The sequence below is a fragment of the Sorex fumeus genome, unplaced genomic scaffold (genome assembly GCF_029834395.1).
Source record: "Sorex fumeus unplaced genomic scaffold, SorFum_2.1 ptg000008l, whole genome shotgun sequence".
Classification (NCBI taxonomy): domain Eukaryota; kingdom Metazoa; phylum Chordata; class Mammalia; order Eulipotyphla; family Soricidae; genus Sorex; species Sorex fumeus.
Genome location: NW_026606065.1, coordinates 86,845,213 through 86,872,631, shown reverse-complemented (window position 1 = coordinate 86,872,631; position 27,419 = coordinate 86,845,213). Strand labels below are relative to the sequence as shown.

The 27,419-nt window shown below is 39.7% G+C and overlaps 1 protein-coding gene across 1 annotated transcript; it reads right to left on the bottom strand.

Moving 5' to 3' along the window:
• Positions 1 to 1,179: 1,179 nt before the first annotated feature.
• TEX26 (testis expressed 26) lies at positions 1,180 to 26,666 on the bottom strand. The gene is given in 8 exon segments (XM_056109057.1): positions 1,180 to 1,292; positions 1,381 to 1,457; positions 1,459 to 1,540; positions 3,952 to 4,122; positions 9,800 to 9,947; positions 11,545 to 11,710; positions 18,919 to 19,000; positions 26,609 to 26,666. Coding segments are annotated over 8 exon segments (897 nt in total).
• Between the last annotated feature and the right edge of the window lie 753 nt (positions 26,667 to 27,419).

Here is a 27,419-nt window from a genome sequence, read left to right as displayed (position 1 = left end):
AACTTCTGTTCTGTCTCTTGGGAAGATCTGACCAGGAGACCTGAAGGAGCTTTGGCTTCCTTCTAAAGTGTCGAACTGGCCCAGCGGCATCTGTTGAGAGAAACAAGGCTCCCAGTGGAAAATACGGACTTCTGCTTATGCCTGGGCATGAAGCAAAGCATCTGTTTTGTGTACTGACTTGAAACTCAATATTCAAGTTCTTTTAAGGGATTTTGGGTTGTCAACTGCCCATTGGTCATGGCAGAAAATGTTTCCTTTCAATCCAACAAACATGCATGAATTCACACACACACACACACACACACACACACACACACACACACACACACACACCATTTTCCAGTCTTCCCTGCAGGAAGGTTTCAATCTTATGTGGAGCAAAAGATGCAAGAATAAATAGGCTTCAAACAAAAATTTTAGAATATCAAGCCCTTCCTATAGAATCTGAGGACAGAGATTATGGCCCAGATAGTTGGGTAGGAAACAGATTACAATTGAAGAGTTACAGAGTATTTGGTGGAAGACACAAAGCAAGACAGTAACTCCCATAATGGTGAGCCTAGAACAAAAAGTAGGGTAAAGAAGATTGGTTAAGGAATAAACTGGAATATTTCTTTCTATTTTTTTACTTTCTCCTTCAACATTTTGTTTTGTAACGCACATATTACTTTAGTGATTTATGAAAACACTTTTTAAAATAAATATGTCCATCCACATAGGATCATTGCCTCCAAAATGAGGAGTAATACTGAGTGTGATACTAGCACTGGATGCTGAAGAGAAGCTGATGAAAAAGTTCAGTTTCCTCTCTGCCATCATTAATTCTCTGATATGGTCATGCTCAGAATGACCAGTTGTACTAAAATGCTCCCAAACTGGTTCCAATCACCAGGCTCTGAATTGAGCCCACAATGTCATTTATATTTTTGAGGATGTATGATACATGAAAATTATTATGTGTTCTAGAAAATTTTGTCACAAAAGAAGTAACACCAAATATGAACTAAAGATTAAGCAAAATAAAACAAAACTATAAACTAGTATAAACATTCCCTGGAGAAATTAATTAGCTGTAATAGGAAGAGAAGTCATCCTGGAGCAATTTAACTGCAGGCAGCAAACTCAGGATGAGAAATGAAGTAAAAGCCAGACATTTCTTTGCAGTAATTGGGGATATAGTCAGTCTTTTAAGGAGAACTTCAAAGGAGGTCGAGTTTTGCCGTAAACTACAGGATTTGTTTTCCAGGGCATATTTTTCTTTTTCTGGACATTCCAGTGACTGGTAGTTGGAACTATTTTTATTTGGCATACAACAGTACATTACAATCTGCCATTTCATTAAACAACTCACTCATGTAAATGGATTATAAATGAACTTACCTTTTTGGGAAACACTCTGAAGGTAACTGTGGACTTGATTAGGAGTGAATGAATTCAAAATTGTTTTAAAGCTAGGCAGATTTCCCATAATCACTTTTGTATATAGACTGATACTTTTTGCGCTGCTGCTCACTTACTTGACTGAGCAGCACAGCAGGCACTAGGAAACGCAAGAGAAAAGGGAGAATTTAAGTGTATTTCTAAGTGGAATTCTTCCTCTTATTTATTGGATAGTCCTGAATCAGCAAACTGAACTATGTTGGATACTGAGTGTATCCAACAGTATGAACTGACTCTTCCCATGACTTGGGCACTGCAAAGTTTCAGGGATTTCATGGATGTTGGTTGCCTCTGGGAATGACTGGAGATTATAGGAAGTTATTGAGTTCCAACCTCAGAAGAGAAGTTTCCTCTGAAATGGACTCTTCTGTACGCCAATGTGTTAGGATGGCAATATTCACCAGATGATAAATAAACAAATCCCTTTTTATAAGAACATTCTTTTCACTTTAGACTACTATCTCCTTAGTCTTGGACCAACTAAGGAGGACCTGGTAGACAGACACTCAGAGGCCTCCCTTAGGTACTAAGGGTCTTTGAAGAAACACTTGGAAGGACAATGATATTATGGCCATTTCTCATTATCCATGCGGATTCATGGAGTTAAAAGGATCAGACAGAACCAAAATCACTTATATTTTCTTCTGAATGTTTTTCAGTGTGGATTCTGAAGACATGAAGTGAAAATGTATTTTCTACAACTTGCTCCATCTTGATAAATTCTCAAGGACACCATATAAATACTGTTTTCAATAAAGACATTGGTGGAGTAGCTTGGGCATTCTTGTGGTACTGAAGTGTGATAAATGTATATCAAACATCAAACTTTAACACTACTGTAATCATGTGACATAAACTGCAGTAAATAAATTTAATAAAAGAAAACAACAGAAAAGAAAACAACAAAAATACTGTTTTCAGCCTTTCAAATAAGTGCAGATTCTTAAAAAAGAGAACATTCACCAAATGGAAACCAAGTTGGTAAGGGAATTTGATGCTACATCCTGGTAGGGTAATTGTAGGGTCTGAAAATGCTTTAAGTGAAGAAAAGAAGACTTAGTGGCATATAATGAAGTTTTAATAGAATAATGTACAAGTTAACTTCCATGTGAAAAATAGAACCAATAGAAGTTTAGTGAAAAATGTTCCAGCTGTTGAGAATTTTTCATTTGTTGGGGCCCCACCCAACAGTGCTCAGGATTTAGTCCTGGTTCTGAACCCAGGGATCACTTTTGGAGGGTTCTGGGGACCATATGGGGGTGGTTTGAACCTAGGTTGATTGCATGAAAGCAAGTACCCTACCCACTGCTCTATCTTTTTCTGGTTGAGAATTTTTTAAATAGTTGGAGGATAGCACAGCGGGTAGGGCGTTCGCCTTACAAGCGGCCAACATGGCCGACCCAAGTTCGATTCCTCCGCCCCTCTCGGAGAGCCCGGCAAGCTACCGAGAGTATTCGATATGCCAGACACAGTAACAACAAAGTCTCCAATGGAGACGTTACTGGGCCCGCTCGAGCAAATCAACGATCTAAGAATGAAGGGACTGCCTTGCATAAGGGGCATTCCCCTGAGGAATTCATATAGGAAAAATATTAGCCTTTGGAAATGATGAGAGAATAGAGAGAACTTCTTCTACATGAAGATCTAGTCAAGGAAATTTCTAAGTTGCTTTCTAAAAGACAATAAACTTGAATTCCATTATCTTTCCCCCTAAGTCATAAACTAGCAATACTTGGTGATAGGTCTATGATAATAAATCCCAATATCACACTGACTCCATATTACCCTTCAAACCAGTGGCTTGGAGATAGTTTGGTCATGGAACTTTCAAAAGTTTTCTTGTTGAAAACAATAGAAAGCAGTATAATATAAAAAAGCACTCAAAAAGAATGGATGCAAAACCTGTAGTTGCATGCCTGAGCGATATTACAGTGGATAGGGCACTTACCTTGCATACAATTGGCCCAGGTTCAATTCTGGCATCTCATATGGTACCCCAGGAGTAATTACCAGGAGTAATTCCTGAGCACAGAGCTAGGAATAACCTCTGAGCACCTCCGGGTGTGACCCCAAAACAAACAAATAAATAAAAATAAAACCCTCCTGTTCTTTAAAAAAAAATCTAATTGCTTGAAGGGTGTTCCATGTGGCTAAACTTTAAGTTGACAATGGACAAGTCTAATTTGATTACCACATAATCTCTTTTTCTATCATTCTATGGTAACTGAATCTATTTTTTAATTTTTATGCAGTAGAAGTGTCCCTCAACCCCAAAACTCTCCTTCTAGAAGGACAATGTACTTATTACATGCATAAATTCAGCTTTCTTAGATATGTTTGGTCCTTGGTTTTGAGCCTAAGCATCATGGTGGTATGGAGTCTAGGCAAGGTTCACTGGTCATCTCCATGCCTAGAATCAAGATTACCTAGCAGGATGCTATGTGCTAAAGAATGTTGGAGCAATTTTATAGGGTCTGTAAATTTAAAAAAAAAATAAACAGGCATATTTACCTATACCCTGAGCAGCTGGAAACTTTGAACAGTATCCATAATTAAAGGTAAAATCCCTCAGCTCTGGAACTCTAACAGGAGTTTTGTAATTTTGCCGGAATTCAGTATCTGCATGTTGAGGAAATAATGTTTCTTCCTCTGAAGTCTGATAATTTTCCTTAATCTTATGAGCTGGAATGGGATTGTAAATGGAAGGAAATAATTAGCCTTACAAGTTATTTCTAAATAATTTTCAACTTCATCCATTTCACTCCTGGCATTTATCACACTAAAATCTACTCCTTGTATTTAAAATACATGGTCAAAGTATTATTTATGAACATTTCAACCAATAAATGATTTTCTGCTTTGTCAGACACAGAAAGTGTAGCTCAAATGATTAGAAGTGGTTTCTAATGAGTAGATCATACATCCATTAGAAATGCCTTTTGTTCTGCTCAGTGGTCAGGGTAGAAGCAAAGGGAAAGATTTCAGGTCCGGCCAGGATTGTCATTTAAACATAGCACATTGGTTAAATCTAAATTTCTGACAAACAATTAAAGGTTAGTGGAAATACATGTGCACTTTAGTTACCTACAAAATATCATTATTCAAATATAATTGTATATCCTACATTTTTATTTGAAAAAGCTAGCAACCCTCTCTTAAAAAAAAATGAAATGAAAGCACATTTTATTCCCATTTCCTGGGAAAAAAGTCATTTGAAGCTTATTCTTTATTTATGGAAATTTCATTAACATTATTTATTATTAGGAAACAATAGTATCACTATTTTTTGAAACAACTTTGCTAACAAATAGTTATCAAGTACGTAGATATGAAATATACGAGTACTGACTAAATGTCAGTTTGTATAAGCACTACCTGGTTCTAACTGAAAATCCCAAACCATTTCTTTTAGAAAAATTTCATCCCTAACTCTTGTAAATTCTTGTCTAATAAAATACACAAAGTGTAGTTCAAAATTTACTTGTTGAATGTTGAGCTACGTACTAACTTTACTTAATGTCTTTGTCAACATAAACAATTGCTTACATGTCAGGAACTGATATTATATTGTGTCAATACAGAATTGGGTCAGAGACACATTATATAATATCAGCTTTATTCATGAATATGGTTAAAAGCATTAATTTCACAAGCATTGTCCTATTAGCACAAGTTTCTATAGATACAAAACTCAGTTGTGTTCCAAGTTAATTTTTCAATGTCTTTTCCAAATAAATTCAAATATATCTTGTATATCAAAAGGTTTGTGAAGTCATTTAATGGCACTCAAAAGACTTTCATGTTGATTTTGAAAATATATCTCTATCCGGAAAAAAACCCGAGTGCCCGAGAACAGATGACTGGTTAAAGAAACTCTGTATGTCTACACAGTGGAATATTATGCAGCAGTTAGAAAAGATGAAATCATGAAATTTGCATATAAGTGGATGCACATGAAGAGTATCATGCTAAGTGAAATGAATCAGAAAGAGAGGGACAGACATAGAATGACTGCACTCGTTTGTGGAATATAAAGTAGCATAATATGAGACTAATACCTAAGGATATTAGAGATCAGTGCCAGGAGGATCACTCCATGGCTTGGAAGCCGGTCTCACATGTTAGGGGAAAGGGCAGCTGGGATAGAGAAGGGGGCTACTGTGTAAACGATGGTTGGAGGGCTCACTCAGGATGGGAGATGAATGCTGAAGGTAGACTATAGACCAAACATGATGGCTGCTTAGTACCTGTATTGCAAACCATAACACCCAAAGGGAGAGAGAGAGAAAAAGGGAATGTGCCTGACATGAAGGCAGGGGGTGGGAATGGGTGGGGGTGGCGGGAGAAATACTGGGAACATTGGTGGTGGAGAATGGGCACTGGTAGAGGGATGGGTACTAGATCATTGTATGACTGAAATGTAATCACGAAAGTTTGTAAGTCTGTAACTGTATGTCACAGTGATTCATTTTAAAAATTAATAATTAAAATATAAAATAAAATAAAATTATGTCTTTGTCTAGACCAGCACAGGGCAAAAGGACTTCACTACATGGTGCCTCTTCATTTAGATAACTCAGGAGGAGAGGATATGGGCTGAATAGTTCTCCCAATGACTTCATAAAACATACAAGAAGACAAGGTTAATGACGAAAGGAAACTCCAAAACACAACATCATGGTATTCTTTAAAAAACTTAAGAAAAATCATCTGACACTATTTTTATTACAAACCATCTATAACTTGGTCCTTGTGGTCCACTGTGGGAAATCATGCCCCTAACAAAAACCCTACGGTTTTGTAGTACAGTTTGAAATTGGGGAAGGTGATGCCACCCATTTTCTTAAAAGTATCTCTTAAGAACACTGATGTTTCAAATATTTTTCCATTTGACCCATACTCTAAATATGGATAACTTTTCATTCCATATCCATTGGGCTTGGGAAGTACCTATATATTCTTTATATCAATCACAAATATTTACAGTGTTTCTTATGCCAGGAAGTTCACTAGACTTTGAATAAACAAATGCCTTTGGGGACCTATGGGATACAATGATGAAGAGTAAAACAAAAACAAAACTCATTAAAAATGGAAAGTTCTAGAAGGAGGTAAGCAGGTTGATGCTATGCCTCATTAGAGAAAATAGTTTGCAACGGTCTCTCAAGTAATGTAATATTTAAGCTGGAGTTTAAAGAACAACAAATAGAAAATAGAAACCACAGAAAGAGCTTAGAGAAGAGTATTTTAGGTAAAGGACACAATCTATACAGTGGCCAGAATTGAGAAATAAGTTATAAAATACCTTATAGGACTTGAAGAAAATCCCATAGAACTGGAAGTTAACATGATGCACAAAATAAGTCAGAATAAGAAAGATAAATATATGTACATGCTGTATCATAAAATAAGTATCAATAAAGTCGTGAAGATTGAAATCATATCAAGGATATTTTCCAATTACAATGCAATAATGATAGAAAAGGATCTTATGTATATGTACAATTATATGTACCCTGTATATTGTGTATATATACCCTTCATATTGTGTGTATATATATACATATATACATATATACAATATATACACATAGTTTTTGGCTTATGTATAGTCATGATTTAAGTCTACATCACTATATCACTGTATCACTGTCATCCTGTTATTCATCGATTTTCTCGAGCAGGCACCAGTAACATCTGCATTCATCCTAGCCCTGAGATGTTAGCAGCCTCTCCTTACTTGTCCTTCCTAACAGTGCCACATTTGAGGCTCTTTCAGGGTAAGGGGAATGAGACACATCATTGTTACTGTTTTTGGCATATCGAATATTCCACGGGAGCTTGCCAGACTCTGCCATGTGGGCAGAATACTCTCAGTAGCTTGCTGGGTTCTCCGAGAAGGAGAACTAGACTATAAGAGGTCGCGCGGCCGCATATGCAGTTGCACACTTCCGAGAGCTTTGTATTATAGTCTCTGGATCTTGGCCCTTGATGGGATTTCACGGCGCCAGGGGGCAGTTTGTGGGTGTGACTGCGTAGCTACTGGAAAATAGGGAATCTGGGTGGAGGAGGCCCAGTCTAAATGTAAGCTATATGTATTTCCCAGGTATCTCCTTCTGATGCCCCAAGTTAAGATAGATAGGTCTTCCCATGTTTTAATAGATAGTTTTTAAAGCATTTATCAATACTAGGTAATTACTTTTTATCTGTTTCTCCAATAATTTTCCCCTGGAGGCTGATAGTTAGAAACAAAACTACCAGCTATATGTATGTGTACACAATGTAATACTAAAGCTGCAAGGAAGGATGAAATCATGCAATTCACTGCAATTTGAATGGAACTGGAGGTTTTCATGTTGCACAAAGTAAGTCAGAATAAGAAAGATGGATATTAGATGAACTCATTTACCTGAACCCACTTAAATAGAATAATAGAAAAAGGAAAAGCAATTCATTAGAGGGATCCCTATATTGGAAACCTGGACTATATAATTGATGATAGAGAAGAAAAAAATTATAGATGGGAAGGAAGAGACAACAGGAAAAGCAGCTTTAAACACACTGGTGATGAACCAGTATTATTTAACTAGAGTTGAAGTATAGGACCAAGGAAATTGAAAGTACGAAATTCAAATTACAATAATCAAACTAAAAAATGTGCCAATCAAGGAGGCTAGCTGCGGGGGGGGGGGGGGGGGAGGGGGGGAGAAGGGGGAGGGCAAATGTGGACAAGGGTGGAGGGAAGTTAACACTGGTGATGGGATAGATGTTGAACGATTGTATGTACCATTCAGAATTCTATATCCAGCCAAAATATCAAGCCACTGTAAGGAAGAAATAGGAACATTTCCAGACCTGGGATAACATATTTCAAATTTTTCCTCCCTGTAAGCTACTGGAGGATGTGTTTCAGTTTAGTAAGAGGGGGGAGGACAAGGATGAAGAAGGAAATAAAAGAAATTCCCAGGATAACAGCAACAACAACAAAAATGGAATCCCAGGGCATTACTGAGCAACAAACCTACAAAAGACATATTAAAGAAAAATAAAGGAGGACATTTCCAAGATTTTTCCCAGAAAGATCTCCAGGGAGATCTAATGGATTGTTTAAAACAATATTTGAAAAATACACTTGATAGCTGTGTAATATTTTGAAAAAATTAGTGATAGGCACAGAGAAAGATATTCATATGAAAAGAATCAATTATTAAACCTCAAGTGAAAGAAAGCAAAGTAAAAGTAGCCAATAATAAAATATTACCTTGCTTATCGGTAAATGCTTATATGATCATAATATGATACCAAATAATTACATTATCATAATATTTTAAATCAGCATAATCATAAACACAAACAATGTGTAATAGAATTGTGGAGATGGATGGAAAGTGAAAAATATAAGAGGCAAATCTTCAATTATCATAATAGGAAGTAAATCATAGTGCTTAACAGTGAGGAATCAAAAACAGCAACATAAGCATTTAATTTCCAAATATGGGAGAGGTCATAAGAACAAACAGTTAAAAGAGTAAAATCAATTGCCTATAGAGAGTAAAACTGGGAATGAAGAACACCTGATCAAGGAATCATAATTATTTGATTGTAAACCTTTTAAATTAGCTAAGTACTGGGGCTGGAGTGATAGCATAGTGGGTAGGGCATTTGCCTTGCATGCGGCAGACCCGGGTTCGATTCCCAGCATCCCATATGGTCCCCTGAGCACCGCCAGGAGTAACTCCTGAGTGCAGAGCTAGGAGTAACCCCTGTGCATTGCCAGGTGTGACCCAAAAAGCAAAAATAAATAAATAAATGAATGAATGAATGAATAAATTAGCTAAGTACACATATTCATTAATTTAGTGAAAGAAACTTTAATTTTAAAAAAAACAGTGGGACTGGAGAGATAATATAGGAATTAAAGCTTTTGCCGTGCACAAGACTGACCCAAGTTTGACCCCCTGGGCGCCCCTTGCACATGGTCCCAAGCGCTGCCAGAGTGATTCCTCTGCTCAAGGCTAGGAATAGGTACTGACCACCACCTAGTGTGCCCCCCAAAAAATAAGTATTTAAGAATTGAAGTCAGTATATTTAACTCCAAATCCCTCATCTGTGCCTGCTGAATTTTCCTTGTTCCTCAGGCCAACAAGATTTCTCCTGGGTTCCTTCCCCAGTGGATGCTATTCACATACACAACCTGTCTTACCCACAGTGAGCACCTGTTCATACTTCACAGTCCAAGCCTGCTTGCTCAAGTCTTTCTATACTTCAAGAGGAGAGAACTCATCTATGCTGTTTCCTAGGGAAACCCTAGTACTCAGCATGTTACTGGAGAAGGGGACTGGTAGGCAAACATGCTTACCTTGTTCTCTGCTTATAAAATCTTTCTTATTGATGGAAGTAAACAGATTTGTCACTGCCTTCTTAACCTTTTCTGCGGAAGGATCGTCTTTCCAAGGGTTATGATTCTCTTTTAGTTCTTTTATGGGTGGTGTCCAAATAAAAAAGTTCTATCAAGACAAACACAATTTCCAAGAATATCCTTAGGGGCTCATGAAATACGGCTGTGTCTTCAGATACTTTTGAAGTCTTTATGTTATGTAGCTACCCCACAGTTGCCAGATCTGTGTCAGTGGGGACCATGGTTTACCTAGCCATAATACAGGTACTTGGTTATTTGATGTCTTATGTTGAAGACATAAGACATGCTACTTGGAATATACAATTATATTGAAAACATACCAGAATTTTCTGGTTATATTGGAAATCGACCAGAAATCTCTTCCAGACAGGACCAGGGGTAAATATAATCCATGTGATTTAGAGATCAGGCCATGTGTACATAGCAAACTGACAAGCTCTGATTTCCCCTGGGAATTCCCACCTGAGAAATACTTACCTGGCATGCAGAGCCCTTAGCAGAGTTCTATAGAATGGGGTGAGTGGGAAGGCTATCCTCTCTTCATACTCCCAAAGACTTCATGATAAAACTGGACATAGATCTAGCAGTTTTCGATAGATGTTATATTCATTTGAGATCTGCATTTCTCTAATCTCAGGCCACATGACCCATGTGGGCCCCCAAGTATTCCAAAGGGTCCACAGCTGTTAATGATGTGAATAGGGAACCATGACATGAGTCTAGGGGGTCAACTAGGAGGAGAAGGAAGGTACAGGAAGGAAAGGAAATCAGAAGGGGGCCACAACTAGTTAAAGGTTGACAAACATTGTTCTAGGTAGTCAACAAAGTGATAAACAGTTTCTACTATTTGTGCTTCCCTGTTCACAGCAGCAGTACTTATAATAGCCAAAATCAGAAATTGAAATGTTCATCACTGTCACTGTCACTGTCCTCTGGTTGTTCATCAATTTGCTCGAGCGGGCGCAGTAACATCTCCATTGTAACATTTGTTACTGTGTTTGCATATCAAATATACTCTTGGTAGCCTGCCAGGCTCTCTGAGAGGGGCGGAGGAATCGAACTCGAGTCTGCCATGTTGGCCGCTTGCAAGGCAAACGCCCTACCCGCTGTGAAATTGCTCCAGCCCAATGAATAAATTTATAAAAAGTTGTGATGTAAACATAATATGACACAGTCACTAAACAAAATGATTGTTGATAAATGCTATAACATGAATAAATCTCAGACAAACATGGTTGAGTGAAAGGATCCAGACACTAAAGGTCACATGCTGTATTAATCTGCATGTAGAGTAACCACTATAATTTACCCAGAGAGATAGGAAGGAGGTTGGTATTTGCTAGAGAGGGAGTGTGGAGTAATTTCTTAATTTTGGAGTGGTGATGATGTTTTTGAATGAAATAGAGGCAGTAATTTATAAGCAATGTTGTACTACTGGTTAGTTGATACTGAATTGTTCATATTGAAATGAATTTTATGCCATGTGAATTTGTTTTTAAAAATTAAAGAAACAACCGAAGGGAGAAGGGAGAAGTATTTGGAAACAAATGCAACAGTGATGATGAAATAGCCTAATAAAGGAACATAACTATAGAAGATGAACATTCTTTGGAAAGCATATTTTTTAAATTCTGTGGGCTGTTGAGATACTATTTAATCCAGCATATATGTGGATGCTATCTTACTTTACTGGGCTGAATATTGTAGTATATAGCTCCTCTTGACATTATAGGTCTGTACGAAGCTTCTTTAGAATATGGTTTCCAAACATACTCATCATTGTACAGTGTCTGGTTATAAATAGGATCACTAGGTGAATATGTATATCTTGAACTTCTCATACATTTTTTACTAGAGAAAAGACAGTGGAAATTAGAGTCAGGAATTAAATGCCAAATTCCGTAATAGTTTGCATGTCAAATAATCTTACTTGTTAACGTTTTATTTTTTAAATTGACTGACTTAAGACAATTCTAGAAATAACTTAAATTCCAGATTACCCTGAAAAGAAAAAAATTTTTAACATAGGATTGCTAACAAAGGTATAGTAGATCTAAAGTATAATTAAAAAAAAACAGTCTAAAATTCATTATTTAAAAAAACTTTAGAGCTAAGTGCTTTACTATATAAGTAGTACTTTAGCATGAATAGTTTATGAAGATTCTCTCTCAGAATATTTCAGATATCAAAAGGACATCAGTTATTCACAAGCCCCTAATGAAATAACACAAATAACATTAAGCCAATAATCAGCAGTCACTATTCACAGCTCAAAAAGATATACTCTAGATAAGCTTACACAAGACCCCTGGTCAAACTACCAAACCTGATCAGATGAAGTCTTTGGACATCAGATTACAGGAAATATATGAAGGGGAATATTTTAAATGACATGATGGGAATGAAACCAGGTAAGTCCAGAAAAGTGATCTGTTTTTTTAACAAAGAAAACAAATGTTAATTGGGCTGGAATGCTAGTACAGTGGACTGGGCTTTTGCCTTGCACATGGCTGACCCAGTTTCTATCCTCAATACCCCATATGGTCCTCTGAGTCCTCCAAGAGTGATGATCCCTGAGTGCAGAGCCAGGAGTAACCCCTGAGCATCGCCTGATGTGGGCCCAAAACAAAAGAACGGTCACGGTCACGGTCCTCCCGTTGTTCATCGATTTTCTCAAGCGGGCCCAGTAACGTCTCCATCGTGAGACTTGTTACTGTGTTTGGTATATCGAATACATCACGGGTAGCTTGCCAGGCTTTGCTGTGTGGGCGAGATACTCTCAGTAGCTTGCCGGGCTCTCCGAGAGGGGCAGAGGAATCGAACTCAGGTCAGCCATGTTGGCTTCAAACGCCCTACCGCTGTGCTATCGCTCCAGCCCAAAACAAAAGCAAAAAAGGGAAAAAACAAATATTAAACAAAGGAAAAAAGAAGGAAAACCTATAGATTTAAAATATGAAAAAAACACAACAAATATAACATGTACATGTTATTTGGATTCAATTTTGAATTAATTGGCTGCTTATTTTAAATTATAAGAGTTGCAATACTTTTACTGATTAGTTATAGATAATAAGGAATTTATAAAATGGAGGTGAATTTGTTATTATTATTTATTCTAGAGGAGCTCTGATTCTTTAGTTATAAATGAAAAATTATTTAGAATTACAACAGATTGACTGAAATTTACTTCACTAATATCCAGTGGAAAGGTTTCTTAGAGATATTCAAGCACTTCTGTTACTGAGGTGAATAGATAACTGGATATTCATTGTTATAGGACTTTGTGTTTGTCTAAAATACTTTATCCTGGACCAGAGAGATAGTAAAGGTTGTAGGATGCTTGCCTTGCATTCAGCCAGCCTGGGTTCAATCCCAGCACCACACATGGTCTCCTGAGCTCTGCCAGGAGTGATCCCCGAGTGCAGAGCCTGAAGTAAACACTGAGCACCACCACATGTGGTGCAGAAAATAATAATAATCAATAAATAAAATATTTCATCTTGACTTTTAGAATTGTAACTTTGGTAACAGTGTTAAAATTGTGTTAACATTCTTGATTTCTAGGAACAAAGTTACTGCATCTTCATCACCACCAATGTGTTCAAGACTCCATCACTTCCCCAGTGCTTAGCAATCTCAGGTTTCAATCAAGGTCTAATTCAATTTTCCCTATGCTCTTGTTTTGTTTCAGATGAGTCACATCATTCAGAATTTGTCATCCTCCTAAATAGCCATCAAGAAACCTGTGTTCAGATCTCCGTTTCTTTCAGCTTCTTTTTTTTCTTAAATTTTTATTAGTGAAACACCATGAGGTACAGTTGTAGACTTACAAATTTTTGGGTTTCAGTTATACAATGATCGAATACCCATCCCTCCACCAGTGCCCATTCTCCACCACCACCAGTCCCAGTATCCCTTCCACCCCCCACCCCCCCATCCCCCCTACCTCTGTGGCAGGGCATTCCCTTTTGTTATCTCTCTCCTTTCGAGTGCTGTGGTTTGCAAGAGTCATTGAGTGGCAATCTTGTTCGGTCTATAGTCTACTCTCCTCACGCATTTCCCATCCTGAGAGGAACCTCCCAACACCCTTTATTTGGTGCTCCCTTCTCTATCTGAGCTGCCTTTTCCCCTAGCATGTGTGGCTGGCCTCCAAGCCATGGAGCAAAATTCCTGGTACTAATCTTGGCCACTCTTGGGTGTTAGTCTCCTATTTTGTTACTTTATGTTCCCCAGATGAATGCAATCTTTCTATGTCTGTCCCTTTCTTTCTGACTCATTAGCATTATACTTTCCATGTAGTACCACTTGTGCATGAATTTCATAACTTCATCTTTTCTAACAGCTGCATAGTACTTCATTGTGTAGATGTTGTACCAAAGTTTCTTTAACCAGTCATCTGTTCTCGGGCCCTCAGGTTTTTTCCAGATTCTAGCTATTGTAAAGAGTGCTGCAATGAACAAAAAAGTGCAGATGTCACTTCGACTATACTTTTTTGCCTCTCTGAGATATATTCCCAGGAGTGGTATTGCTGGGTCAAATGGGAGCTCAATTTCTAATTTTTTGAGGATCGTCCATACTGTTTTCCAAAAGGGCTGAGCCAGTCGGCATTCCCACCATCAGTGAAGGAGGGTCCCTTTCTCGCCACATCCGAGCCAGCATCAGTTGCTTTTGTTTTTTTGGGATGTGGGCCAGTCTCTGTGGTATGAGATGATATCTCATTGTTGTTTTGATCTGCATCTCCCTCATGATTAATAGTGTAGAGCATTTTCTCATGTGCCTTTTAGCCATTTGGATTTTTTTCTTCAGCTTCTTTCTTGACACGTATCTGCATAAGAACACGCCTGTGTATACAGGTGGGCCCCTTATCTCCTACCCCTAGCTCCCTCCCTCACTTCACAGAGGACTTCACTAAGGTCTCTTTCATCTCAGTATATGTCAGTACTTTGTAGGTGAAAGGAGGGGGAGCATTGTCAGGTTTATTTCAGGGGAACAAACTTATAAAGCCACATTTCATTCTTCTTCTCGGGGCATACTGTTGGATGTGCAGTGTATATTTCTTTAAATATTTTTTAAATTGAGATTCTGTCGTTAACAAAACTAATAACAATGATTCCAACACCATGCCCATCACCAGTGTACCCATCTCCATTCCCCAAGGATCCCAGCACTCCTCGCTCTCATCTCCCCAACTCAATAGTGTTTATCAGTTCTCCTGTTTTGTTGCCTTTTGTGCTACCTTGCTGTATTATCTTTATTTTTTAAATTAACAATTTTTCATTGAATCACCATGAGCTACAAAGTCACGAAGATATTTGTGATTGAGTTTCAGGCATACAATGTTCCAACACTAATCCCTAAACCAGAGTTCACTGTATCCTCCACCAATGTCTCCAGTTTCCCTTCCACCCTGCAACCTGCCTCTGTGGCAGGAGCATTTCCATTCTCCCATTAGTGTTCCCTTCCTTAACCCCGATTATCCCCACTCTCACCCTGATTCCAGTGGAGAGCTTCCTACTAAAGACCAATTCTCTTGCTTGAGCACTTGATATTCCCCCAGGAAGTTTCTTTATATCCCACATATGAGAGAGAAACTTCTGAGATGGTATAAGATAAGGCTGGGTGGCTTCTCACATCTGTGCTTTGCTGCTATATATTGTTACAATTGTTCTATTGTACTATTAGTTATTGTTATTCTCATTTGTGCCTGATGTATAATAAAACGCTATCATGGGTATTGTGTAGAGGTGAAAACACAGTATATGAAGGGTGTGTTGTTATCTATGTTTTCAGGCGTTCATTTTTGAAGGGTCTTCCAGAATCTCCCTCATGGTTAAGGAGAGACTTTAAAATTTTTTAAATCGATTCACCATGAGGTACAATAACAAAGTTTCATGTTTGAGTTTTGATCATACAGTCATCAAACATCCATCCCTTCACCAGTGCACATTTCCCACCACAAAAGTCCCCAGTATACCCCCTCCCCCTATTCCACACCTCCCCCTGCCTTTGTGGCAGGCAATTTGCACAACACTCTTTCTCTCCTTTAGTTACCTTGATATTTGGAGGCCAGACCCACCACCACTCACACCTGCCCAAAAGGCAATGCTAGACAATGTGTTTTGTATTGTCTGTTATGGATGCAATATAATTTTAATAATTAGGGTCTGAAGAGGTCGCTGCAGCAAGTTGCTGGGTCCGTGGTTTGTTTGTGTGTCTCTGAATCCTGCGTAGATTGTGGCCGGGTGTGGCTTCATCTCAGAGTCCCATCGGGGAGGGGGGAAGGAGTGCCCGCTTCTCCTCTGTCCCGTGAGGTCTGGTGTTGGACGCGACCGTCACTCATACCTGGAGCTTATCGCTGACTTGCAGAAAATGGCACCGCCGGAATTCCTAGAGGGCAAGAGGAGGGTCCGCACCTGTCCCGTCTGGAACTGCCCAGCAGAAACGGCCTATTGCAAAGTCCAGGGCCATCTCTGCAGCAAGTTGCTGGGGTCCAAGGTCCGTTTGTGTGTCTCGGGACTATTATTCGTTGAGAGCAACATAACTGACAATGAAGTCTAGTTATCCATCTCCTAACAATCAAAATGTTCACCCTCTCCAAGATGAAGCCTCAGAGAAGAAAGCAGGAAATACAGAGCACTTAAAATGATTCATCCCCAACCCCAACATAGCTTTGTTTAGCTAAAAGGCAGCTTTAATTGTTTAAAAAATTATGTTAATCCCTAGGGTGGAAAGAAATGTGTCTCTGAGTAGATGAATAATCACAGGGGGAAATGCTGATTCTTTTAAATATAACTGGAATCATATTGAAGGCCAGCAACTTTTTTAAGATTCATTGAATGAAATTGAAAAAAATGTATATTATTTCTGAATTTGTTTCATTATTAAATAAGATATTTAATACTTATTTACATAACCCTATAATATTATGAAATACTTCAACATAGCCCACCTCTTATTTCACATTGAAAAATATTTAACAATATATGAAGTGCTTGCTAACCCTTGAGGCCCTGCAAACACCACTGGTGGTGGCTTGGATAACCCAGAGCATCACAAGACCCTTGCATTGAACTGTCACACAGGTTGTCTGGGAATCACCAGGAGGGCTGGTGATTCAGACAGAATACACACACACACACACACACACACCCATATACGCACACACATACATATATATACATATATACACACATTTGTGCATATATAGAAGGAAAATATATAATGAGAAAAATAGTTTATCCAAAAATGCTTTGGAAAACAATTTATTCAAATTAATGTTCCTAATTTTCCAAATCCAGTTTTGATATAGTATATTAAGCAGGTTTCTTCCAAATGGAAAAGCAACATATAATTTAATAATCATTTGTTAAGACATGCTTTTGTCCCTAGTATTCTGTTCTCAGAAAATTAGAGAAGACTAATTCAATAACTGGATGACAATTCATCTAAATATTTGCTTTCAATAAAATTGAAGGACTACCAAACCAAGTTCCAAGCTGATCAATCATTAAAAATAGCCTGTGATTTTTGGCTTATAATTCATAAAAAATAATGAGAGAATTGTTAAGACAACACTGTGCTAAAATTCTTTTGATTCACATCTACTAACTTATGTGAACAAAATTTCTCAATATTAGCATCTAAAAATAAAAAACAAAGGGGCCAAGGATGTGGTTTAGCAATGGAGCACATGTATCTCTTGATTGAGGTCCTGAGTTCAAGTTCCAGCACTGGGGGCAAAAGGGGGCAGGAAACAATTACTCTGAATGAAGTCTCATTGTAATAATAATAATAATTAGATTGCATAAACTAATTGAAAACAAAGCAACCCCATTTACCTCATTAAGATATGGTTGCAAAAATATAACTTGCATTTAGAAATCATTTATACTGCAATGTGCTTATTGCTTTGGGAAACTGTGTACTAAAAATAATTTTGATAATTCAATACCAAGGGCCACATTAACATGTTTAAAAATTAATTTCAATTAATATGCTAAAATAGTTGCAAAACAGTATAATGGAGTGATCAATAAATTGCTTTCAAACACAGCAGGGTAAAATTCAATGAGGTTAGAGTTGTGGGAGAAAAAAGAGCTCAGGGAGGAAAAGGAATGAGTAGGTGATCAAAAAGGCTTGTTTGTATGTTCTTAAGATCACACCGAATGTCAATTTGACAAGGTACTTATTTATTTTCCCGCCGGTTATAAATATTTTTTTAAAAAAACAGCTGTTTCATGTTAAAAAGTCAATATTTAGGGTGAGCTGGGGGTCTTATATTTTGTAGTTATTTAAATCTATGATGAAAATCTTTCTGTGAAGTTAAAATATGAGTGAATTTAAAGACCACTGACCTAGTCTCCTAGTATCCATTTGTTTCTGGCTTTTAGCCCAAGTGCTTCTTCTGCAGACAACTGTTCCCGTCAGGGAAGCTTGTATAATCATTGCAGTCAGGTGATAAATCTCCCAGTTAAGGGAACTTAATGTGCCTTGGTGGGAGGTAATCTGGAAATCAGGAATCTAGCAGCCCTGTACTTTTTTGAAGTCAGTAATATATTATGCTGGGGAAAATGAATGAAAATTTGTTTGAGTAACTCTTGGATGCTAGTTGCTGTATTGGTGCTTTCATCCTGTTCTCTGTAGAGCAATGATCTCAGGCAGAGATCATGAGCCTCTCTTCCAAGACCAAAAAGCTAAGGCACAATGACTTATGATCCCCATCAGGTAGCAGACACAGTGAGGCAGAAAGAGAGCCAAGGTTGGAATCAATTTCGCCTGACTCTACAGCCACAATCTTGACTTCTGACTTCTCAGTCATCTGACCTTTGAAGGGGAAAAGAGCTTATTTATTGAAAACAATTATTGGGGTCAACTCAGGCTCCATCGGGCTGGCCACGTGCAAGGCAAACGCCCTACTGCTGTGCTATTGCTCCAGCCCATGGAAGAGACTATATTTTATATGCCTACTCTGATTCCTCTTCCTATTGGCTTTGGATTCTGAATAACAAAACACAGGTGAACAGATTAAAGTTTGTAAGCAGTAGGGCTCAGCTACCTACCGAGCTAAACTGGGCACTTGTGCTGTCTTGGGTGTGAATGCAGTCCTCATTGTGGTAGCATAGGAATCCCAGTTGACAGCACCTGTCAAAGGTAGAACAAAGCAGTTGGAAATCCAAGGTTTTAATGAGGAAAATTATTTTGCAATAGAAAAGCCTTTTGGGAAGGATTTAGTCTCTAAATAAATAAAGCCAATAGTAGCCTTTCCTAAGAAAGAGGGGAACCTCAGTTATCTGAGTCTCCCTCCTAAATTGAAATAAGTCTATTGTTTTTCTTCAGAACTCCCACAAACAATACATAAAAATATAAAACAGAGAGCTGGGGAGACAACAGAAGGCTGGAGTGCTTGCTTTCCATGAAGCAGATCTGGGTTCAATCCCTGCTATTGTGGTTCCTGAGCCCCCTCAGGAGAGACCTCTGAGCATGAGTTAGAAGTAGCCCCTGCTACAGACTGAACATGATGGCTACTTAATACCTCTATTGCAAACCACAACAACACCGAGAGAGAGAGAGAGAGAGAGAGAGAGAGAGAGAGAGAGAGAGAGAGCAAAAGGGAATGCCCTGCCACAGAGGCAGGGATGGGGTGAGGGGATTGGGTGGGGGTGGGGGTGGGGGTGGGGGTGGGGATGTTGGGACCATTGGTGGTAGAAAATGGGCACTGGTGGAGGAATGGGTAGTTGATCATTGTATGACTGAAATGCAAGCACGAAAGTTTGTAAGTCTTTGTAAGTCTGTAACTGTACTTCACAGTGACTAATAAAATTTTTTTTAAAAAAGAAGTAGCCCCTAAGAACTAGCACATGTGACCCCCAACCAAACAAGCAAAATATATAAAGCAAAAAGCCCATTTGAATTCTATCATAACACAATGCTCACTACGGTTATTTAAATGACCAAATTTTCATAACCATTATTTTTTATTTTCTCAATGATTTTATTTTTTAAACAAGTTTCATTGATTTAACATTGGTTTAGAAAACCTTAAAAATTTCCCAGTGCAACTTTTATATCTTTGTAAGTATAAAGTCCACACCAAAGTTGTAGTCATCATCCTATTAAAATGATCCCCTCTGCTCCATTCCATGCAGCCTGTGGTAACATATATGGCTGCTTCTTTCCATACTTTTATAACTACTGATATAATCACATAGAGATTAATATATACCTATACAAAGATGAACATATTGGTTGTTACATCTCACCATTTTATTTTTACAAAAATGGGTTCATATGACTCAAAGTAGCCTTTTCTCCTGTCTCCTAACAGCCTTATGGATAGTTCCTCCAACACATCTGCTGTAGTATCTATTCATTGTTGTAACGTCTGTGTAAGATTTTGCTATTTAGTTGTCAGAGTAGATAAGAACAAAGGAAGGGACAGAGAGGAGATGAACTACAAAAGCCCCCAAAAGTGGACAAACTGACATCAGAAGTCAGAGAGATGAAAGAGCCAGTTACAGAGGCTGAGAAAAGTATTCAGTGAGGAAAGAGAAACACCACGGGCATATGGCATCCTGAAAGTCAAAAAAGTGTCCAAGGAGGAAGGAGGAATCACTGATGCCAAATGCTCCAGGTTAGATCCAGAAGGACTGGAAAAGCACCATCACCTTAAATAACAGCAACAGATCTGGTCAGCTCTACCATACCACTGCTAACAGAGAATCACTAAATCTCAGCGGAATAGATATTTCAGAGTTAATTCATCCTCTTATTCTTTATTTCTAAAAAAATCTGGGTTTTGTTTGATTTTTTGAGTTTCGGGGGATTGTTTTCTACATTTAACTGACATGTGATAAAACATTTGAATAAACTGACATTTGAGATCGATCGTGTTATCTCTACACAGGCAGAACACTAGCCACCTTGTTTAGGCTGCCTTTCTTTGTATGTCTAAAGACAATTGCTTCAAGAATCTTTTTCATATATGTGGATTTTCCATATAATCTTGAAATAGCTATGTCTCTGACTGGCATATAGTGCCCTGAGCAAACATTTCCCTTTTGCCATCAGAGTCCTTCTTACTGTTCATGTCACCTCTCCCTACCCAGTTGTTATTCATTGAATGGGCCCTGGGATCTGGCTGGGCAGCTGGACCTTCTCGGTGACTATATACCTGCTACTTCTTCATGAATTGAGTTTCCTTTTCATCCATTGTGTCTTAGTCCAATTTCAGTCTTGGCCCCTCAACAGACTCCTGAATCTGCTCTTGAATCCTCTCTATGAGAAATGATATTATCTTTGACTGTTCCTGAGTTAGTGGGAACCACTTTATGCTTTCAAACATTTATTCAAACTGCAGAATTAAAATGTTTTTGCTTAAGAGAATTTATACCATGACAAATCAGTGGAAATAAATTTTGAGTTAGTGCAGCTCTTAATAGAAACTTTACTAGAATGTGAGTTTCATTCCAGAAAACCCAGATAGTCTTCTGCACAGAGTTCACACATGAGTTTTCTGTCTAGTACTTAAGATAAATAACACTAATATAGTTAACTTTACTACTAGGCCCTGAAATGCCTCAAGTTCCTTGGCCAAAAAGCTCCCCAGGCATCATTTCTCAATCAATCACATGGGAGAGTGATGAACTATGCAGTGTCTCTAACTAGGATTGTTCTCCTTCTGAGAACAACCTGGAAGTCTTTGGTGCAAAGTACATGTCCTAGAAAGCTGCAAGGAGCAGCATAATATATAGCCTGCTCCTAGAACCTGATGCCAAGCAGACCTCCCTCTCCACTGTATTAGGTGGAGACCTAGGAGCTCCCAAGGTCCCACCCACTTGGGACAAAATACAAATATCCATCTCACACCACAGAGACTGGCATACATCCAAAAGAACAAAAGCAACCAGTGTTGTGGGGAGAAAGGGACTCTCCTTTGCTGTTGGTGGGAATGCTGACTGGTCCAGTGTTTTGGAAAGCAATATGGATATTTCTCAAAAAACTAGAAATTGTGCTCCCATTTGACCCAGCAATACCACTTCCGGGAATATATTCTGGGAGCCCAAAAAACACACAGCAGAAACACCATCTGCACTCTTATGTTCACTGCAGCACTATTCACCATAGCCAGGATTCGGAAACAACCTGAGTGCCCAAGTACAGATGACTGAATAAAGAAACTATGACACATCTACAGAACGGAATACTATGCAGCCATCAAGAAAAATGAAGTCATGAAATTTGCTTATAAGTGGCTGCTCATGGAGAGTATCATGCTGAGTGAAATGAGTCAGAAGGAAAGGGACAATATAGAACAACTACATTCATTTGTGGTATATATATAATGATTACATTCATATATATATGTACATATATATATATATATCAAGGTCATGGTCCTCCCATTGTTCATCAATTTGCTCAAGCGGGCCCAGTAACGTCTCCATCGTGAGACTTGTTGTTACTGTGTTTGGCATATTGAATATGTCACGGGTAGCTTTCCAGGCTCTGCCTTGCAGGGGAGATACTCTCGGTAGCTTGCTGGGCTCTCCAAGAGGGGAGGAGAAATGGAACTCGGGTCGGCCATATTGGCTGCGTGCAAGACAAATGCCCTACCGTTGTGCTATCACTCCAGACCATATATATATATATATATACACACATATATATATGTAATAATATCCATGGCAAGGGAAAAAAAGGGTTAGGAGGACTGGCAATTATTGAAACTAACCACAGATGTGTGTGGGGATGAGGGTAGGTAAGATAGAGAAGAGACCAGTATGACAATAATAGCTGGGAATGATCATGCTGGACAAGATCTGAAGGTTAAAGTAGGTAAGGGATATTTTTGATAACCTTTCAGTATCAATATTGCAAATCACAATGCCCAAAAGGAGAGAAAGAAAGAGAGAGAGAGAGGAGAAAGAGAGAGAGGAGAAAGAGAGAGAGAGAGAGAGAGAGAGAGAGAGAGGAGAAAAGCACCTGCCAAAAATGCAGGCAGGGGGTTGGGGGGAGTGATAGAAAGGAACCTGGGGACACTGGTGCTGGGAGACGTACACTGATGGAGGGATGGTTGTTGGAACACTTTATGGCTGAAATCCAATCATGAACAGCTTTGTAATGGGCTATCTCACAGTGATTCAATAAAAATTTAAAAAATAAAATACAGATATCAGTGCACATTTGATTTCCAGTGTATCTCTCCAAATTTCATGGGTAATGATAATTCTTATTATAACACATTTCTATCAATTCTGTATTCTACGCTTTTTTCTTCCACTGACAAAATTTCTGAAAATAAAATTTTATTAGAATTGATCCTTAGCATCATCAGTATTATAATCTTCTGAAAAAGTGTCTCAAATATGTTCTCTGGGAGTCACTAACTCTTTTGCCTTTATTCTTGCTATGTTTTTCAGTGTTTTTCTTGCAATTGGGTCAAATATCCTGTGACGTTTGAATATTTCTGTTTCACTCCCCATTGTAAGTGAAGGATAGAAAATTTTAAAAATATTTAATTAATTGAAAAAACTAGGCCAGAGAATGAATACAGGCATTAAAGTGATTGTTTTGCACGTGGTACATGCAGGTTCAATCTCCCATACCACATAAGGTCTCCCAATCATGCCACAAATGACCATTGAGCACAGAGCTAGGGGTCTAAGACTCTCCATTGCCTCTTTCTTCTTTCGTCACCATTCATTCAACCAACATTCCCTGAGTGCCTTCTATGGATTAATTATCTGGCTAGCTCCTAGACATAGAGACCAAATACTGGCTTTGGGGAACTCATGGGCTAGTGAAGGAGATAATAATTGATCGATAAACACAAGATTATAGAAATAACGATGTCCTGTGTGGCAGAGGAACCCCAAAGAGGGTGTAATTCTTTCTGTTTTGATGAGAGGACGGCAAGAGGAGGACTTCAGAGAAGAGATGAAGTCAGGCGTATGAATTGAGTAGAAATTTGACAAGGGTAACAAAGGAGAAAGTAGTGTGAGATATGAAAAGTGGAGACACAACAAGCAGCCAGTGGGAGTAAAGCTGAGGGAGAAAGGGCTAATAGCAGGGATCGCTGAGCAGTTTTGCCCTACTACATTTTTGAATTTTTTTTTACTGAACAACTCAATTCTTGCCATTGTGAACATTTACTATTGTTTTAAAATATAAAATAGTTTGTATATCTATTTGCATATAAAGTGTTTCTACATCATCTCATTTTATTCTCTCAATCATCTGATAGAAAGGCCTATTACATAGTAATTCTAACTCTGTACCATTGCAGTAAAGATTACACATGATTAATTAATTTACCTTCGTTTGAGACACACCTGGCAGTGCTCAGGGACTACTCCTGGCTCTGTGCTCAGGGCATCCCTCCTGGCAGGGTTCAGGGACCATATGTGGTGCTGGTGATAGAATTGGATTGGCTGTGTGTAAGGCGAATGCCCTACCTCTATACTATTGGTCCAATCTACAACTGATTAAAGCATTTGTTGCTGGGTGACTGGAAACCCAAAAGATATGTGCTTGCTTGTTCTAATCTCCAGAATCTATAGACAGTAACTTGTTTGGAAAAGGAGGTTTTGTAGATGTAGTCAAGGACTGAGATAAGATCATTCTAGGTTACCCAGCGCACCCCTGGCTGTGATTTCAATGTCAGTTTGAAAGAGGGAGGTAGGGGGAGACAGGACACAGAGAAGAAGCATTTTCACCAAGGAAGCAGGCAGTACTGAGACTAGGTCACAGGCAAGAACCCCAAGGGTCACAACAAGCAGAAACAGGAAACAAAGGACTGTCTCCTAGACCATCAGAAGCAGTGTCAAGCAGCTCTTAACCATATTGGATTTCTGAATGAAAGCCATAAGGAATCAGACCCACCTGTTCAAGAGGGACACTGATAGCAATAGTGCACGGCTGGAGTAGCACAGATTGGCTGTTGGCATGCCAAGACGAAATGTTAAGAATCAAACTCAGTCAGGGGAAAAGGAATTTCAGAGGCAGAATCAGTGATGCCTGGGGTTCAGAGAAGCAGCCTTCCTTTCCACTTTGAGTAACTGGGACCTTCCTGAGCTTGTGACATACAGGAGGACAAAGTATAGGGACATAATTTGGTACATGCTGAATTGTGGCTTTTCTATGAAATCCAAATAGAACAATCTGATAGACAGCTATTTTAGTCTGAAAATTAAGACAGAATGCTTAGACATTAACATCTGAGGACCGTTGCAGCTATTTTGCGAACTTTAAGCCCTGGAAGAGGATACGGCTACCCCTAGAGCACATGAGCCCCAGTGGGTCCAACTTTGAGGATACCCACATTTCTAACCAACGATGAGAGAAGACAAGAGAAAACGCAAAACTGGGGCGCTAGAAGGCAAAGAGTCAAAGGAGCAGGGGAGGAGAAATCGTGGGGAGATTTTGCCTTGGTCTTTGCCTTGCCATCATACAGAAAGTGGTGTTTGAAATCGTTTTGTTTCCTTCGGAGGGGGGTTGTTTTGTTAGCTTTGGTTTGGGAGCCACACCCAGCCATTGGTGCCCGCTGGTGCAAATCAATGAGCAACGGAAGGACAGTACTACTCCTGACTCAGTGCTCAGTGGTCATTCCTAGTGTGCTTGGGAGACCCTATGTGGTATGAGAGATGGAACCTCGGTGTACCACATGCAAGACAATCACCTTGATGCCTGTATTCATTGGCTTCAATTTTTCAGTTAAATAGTTTTGTTTTCTATTCTTCGGACAGTGAGGTGATTGGAACAGAAACACACATTTCATTCATTCCGGCGGGGCAGCAATTCTAGGGAATTTTCAGTCGAGCCATTCCCGCTGCTCTGTAGCCCTCTGTGGAACAATTAGCCAGCTACAAGGTTTCCGCGGGTTATTATTGCTCTGAGAAAGGCCGGGTGGAGCTGACTGCGCAGTAATCACGCCACTCGCATTGCAGGGAGAAGGAGCTCTCCAACGCCACAAAAAGCTGAGTTAGGAAATCTGCAGCATTTGCATACAAAATTTGTACGGAAAGCACTAAATCTGGGAAATACAAATCACTTTGGAAGAAAAACCAGCCAAGGTTAGAAGACAGCGCTGCCAGCCCAGCTCCCAGAATCCGCTCGGGCCCACTGAGGTCCCGCCTGAGCCGGCCCAAGTCTGGGGGTGCTCCCTGCGGCTCTGCTGCTCCTCACCCAGGACCCAGACCCCTGAGCACTCCCCAGCGCTGCTGAGCATGCGCGTCTCCTCTCCAGAGCCTGGTCACTTTAGGCTAGTTCTGGAAAGGCACTAGGCAGTTCTTCCAATTTATGCAAGTGTAGCCTGACCTTTGGGGTGGGGTGGGGAGGACAGGGCGAATCTTTAAGTGTTTTTAGGGGGGCTGGCTTGGCAGGGCTCCTGATGAAGGTCTGGAAACGGGCAGGGGCAGGAACGTCTTTCCTGACTCCAGGCCCCGCATTAAACAGAGGCGGGGTTCAATCTCCAGTAGCCCACCCACATAGTCCCCCAGGCACTGCCCGGAGTGATTCCTGAGTACAGAGCCAGGAGTATCCCTGAGCGCAGCCAGGTGAGACCTAAAAAACGAAACAAAACAAAACAAAAACAAGAAAGAAACAAGCAGAGTCCGCCCTAGAGTGAGGCAGACACAAGCTCCAAGCAGTACCCGGTCCCAGGAAAGCACTGATTCCTTCTCCTGGCGCCCTTCCCATGGGAAACACTGTCCCCATTTCTAGCTCTTGCCCCACTGCTGCTGCCTCTCTCACTTGGGATCTTGCCGGAGCCTGGAGAACTCCGGACCTTCTTGGGCCCAGACGATGCCATTCTGGCCCCGTGGGCCCCTTGCGGGCCCTTGCGGGCCCCTGGAACCAGCTGGACTGCGCTAAGGTTGTGGTTGCTTTGTGACGCATCACCATAGAGATTAGAGTCCCTTAGCAGCTCCAGGTGAAGGTGCAGGGTACATAGGAGGTTCCACTAAGTTGGGGGGGGGGTGCTAAAAGCCCCTTTTCTCATTGTTTGAACACCAGACTTGGGGGTGTTTGCATTGTTTGTGCAATGAGTTTCCCGTGTATTTTCTTCATTTTAGGGGAAGCAGAACACTCAACTGCAAGTTTTCATCTCGGCCTGACTTTCACTTTTGCTGAACTGAACGGTGGGGTGGGGTGGGGGGGGGGGGGACTGACAGTAATTTGGAAGGAAGCAAGAGGGACAGAATCTGAATCTCAATCTTGTGGAAGTGAACTCTCGTCAGAATGCAGAGTCCCAGGTATTCAGCTGGCTATCCAGCAGGCTTCCTGGGCCCCTCTCACAGAAGAAGATGTCAGGAGGGTGAGGACTTCTGTCTCTGCTCCAGACCATGTGTCCCTTGCCACCACCATGGTGCTTTATGAATGTGATTTTAATGGTTCTCCTACCCCAAAAGTGAATTGTGTGTGTTTGTTTTCCACGATTGTTAGAGGGAAATTGTGTCTCTGTGTGTTTGTTTTCCACTATCATTGGAGGCTTCATGATCTTCCTTTTTGGGGGGCAAACTGTCCACTAGTTCAACTCATTATAGGTGCTTAGTAATATTGAACA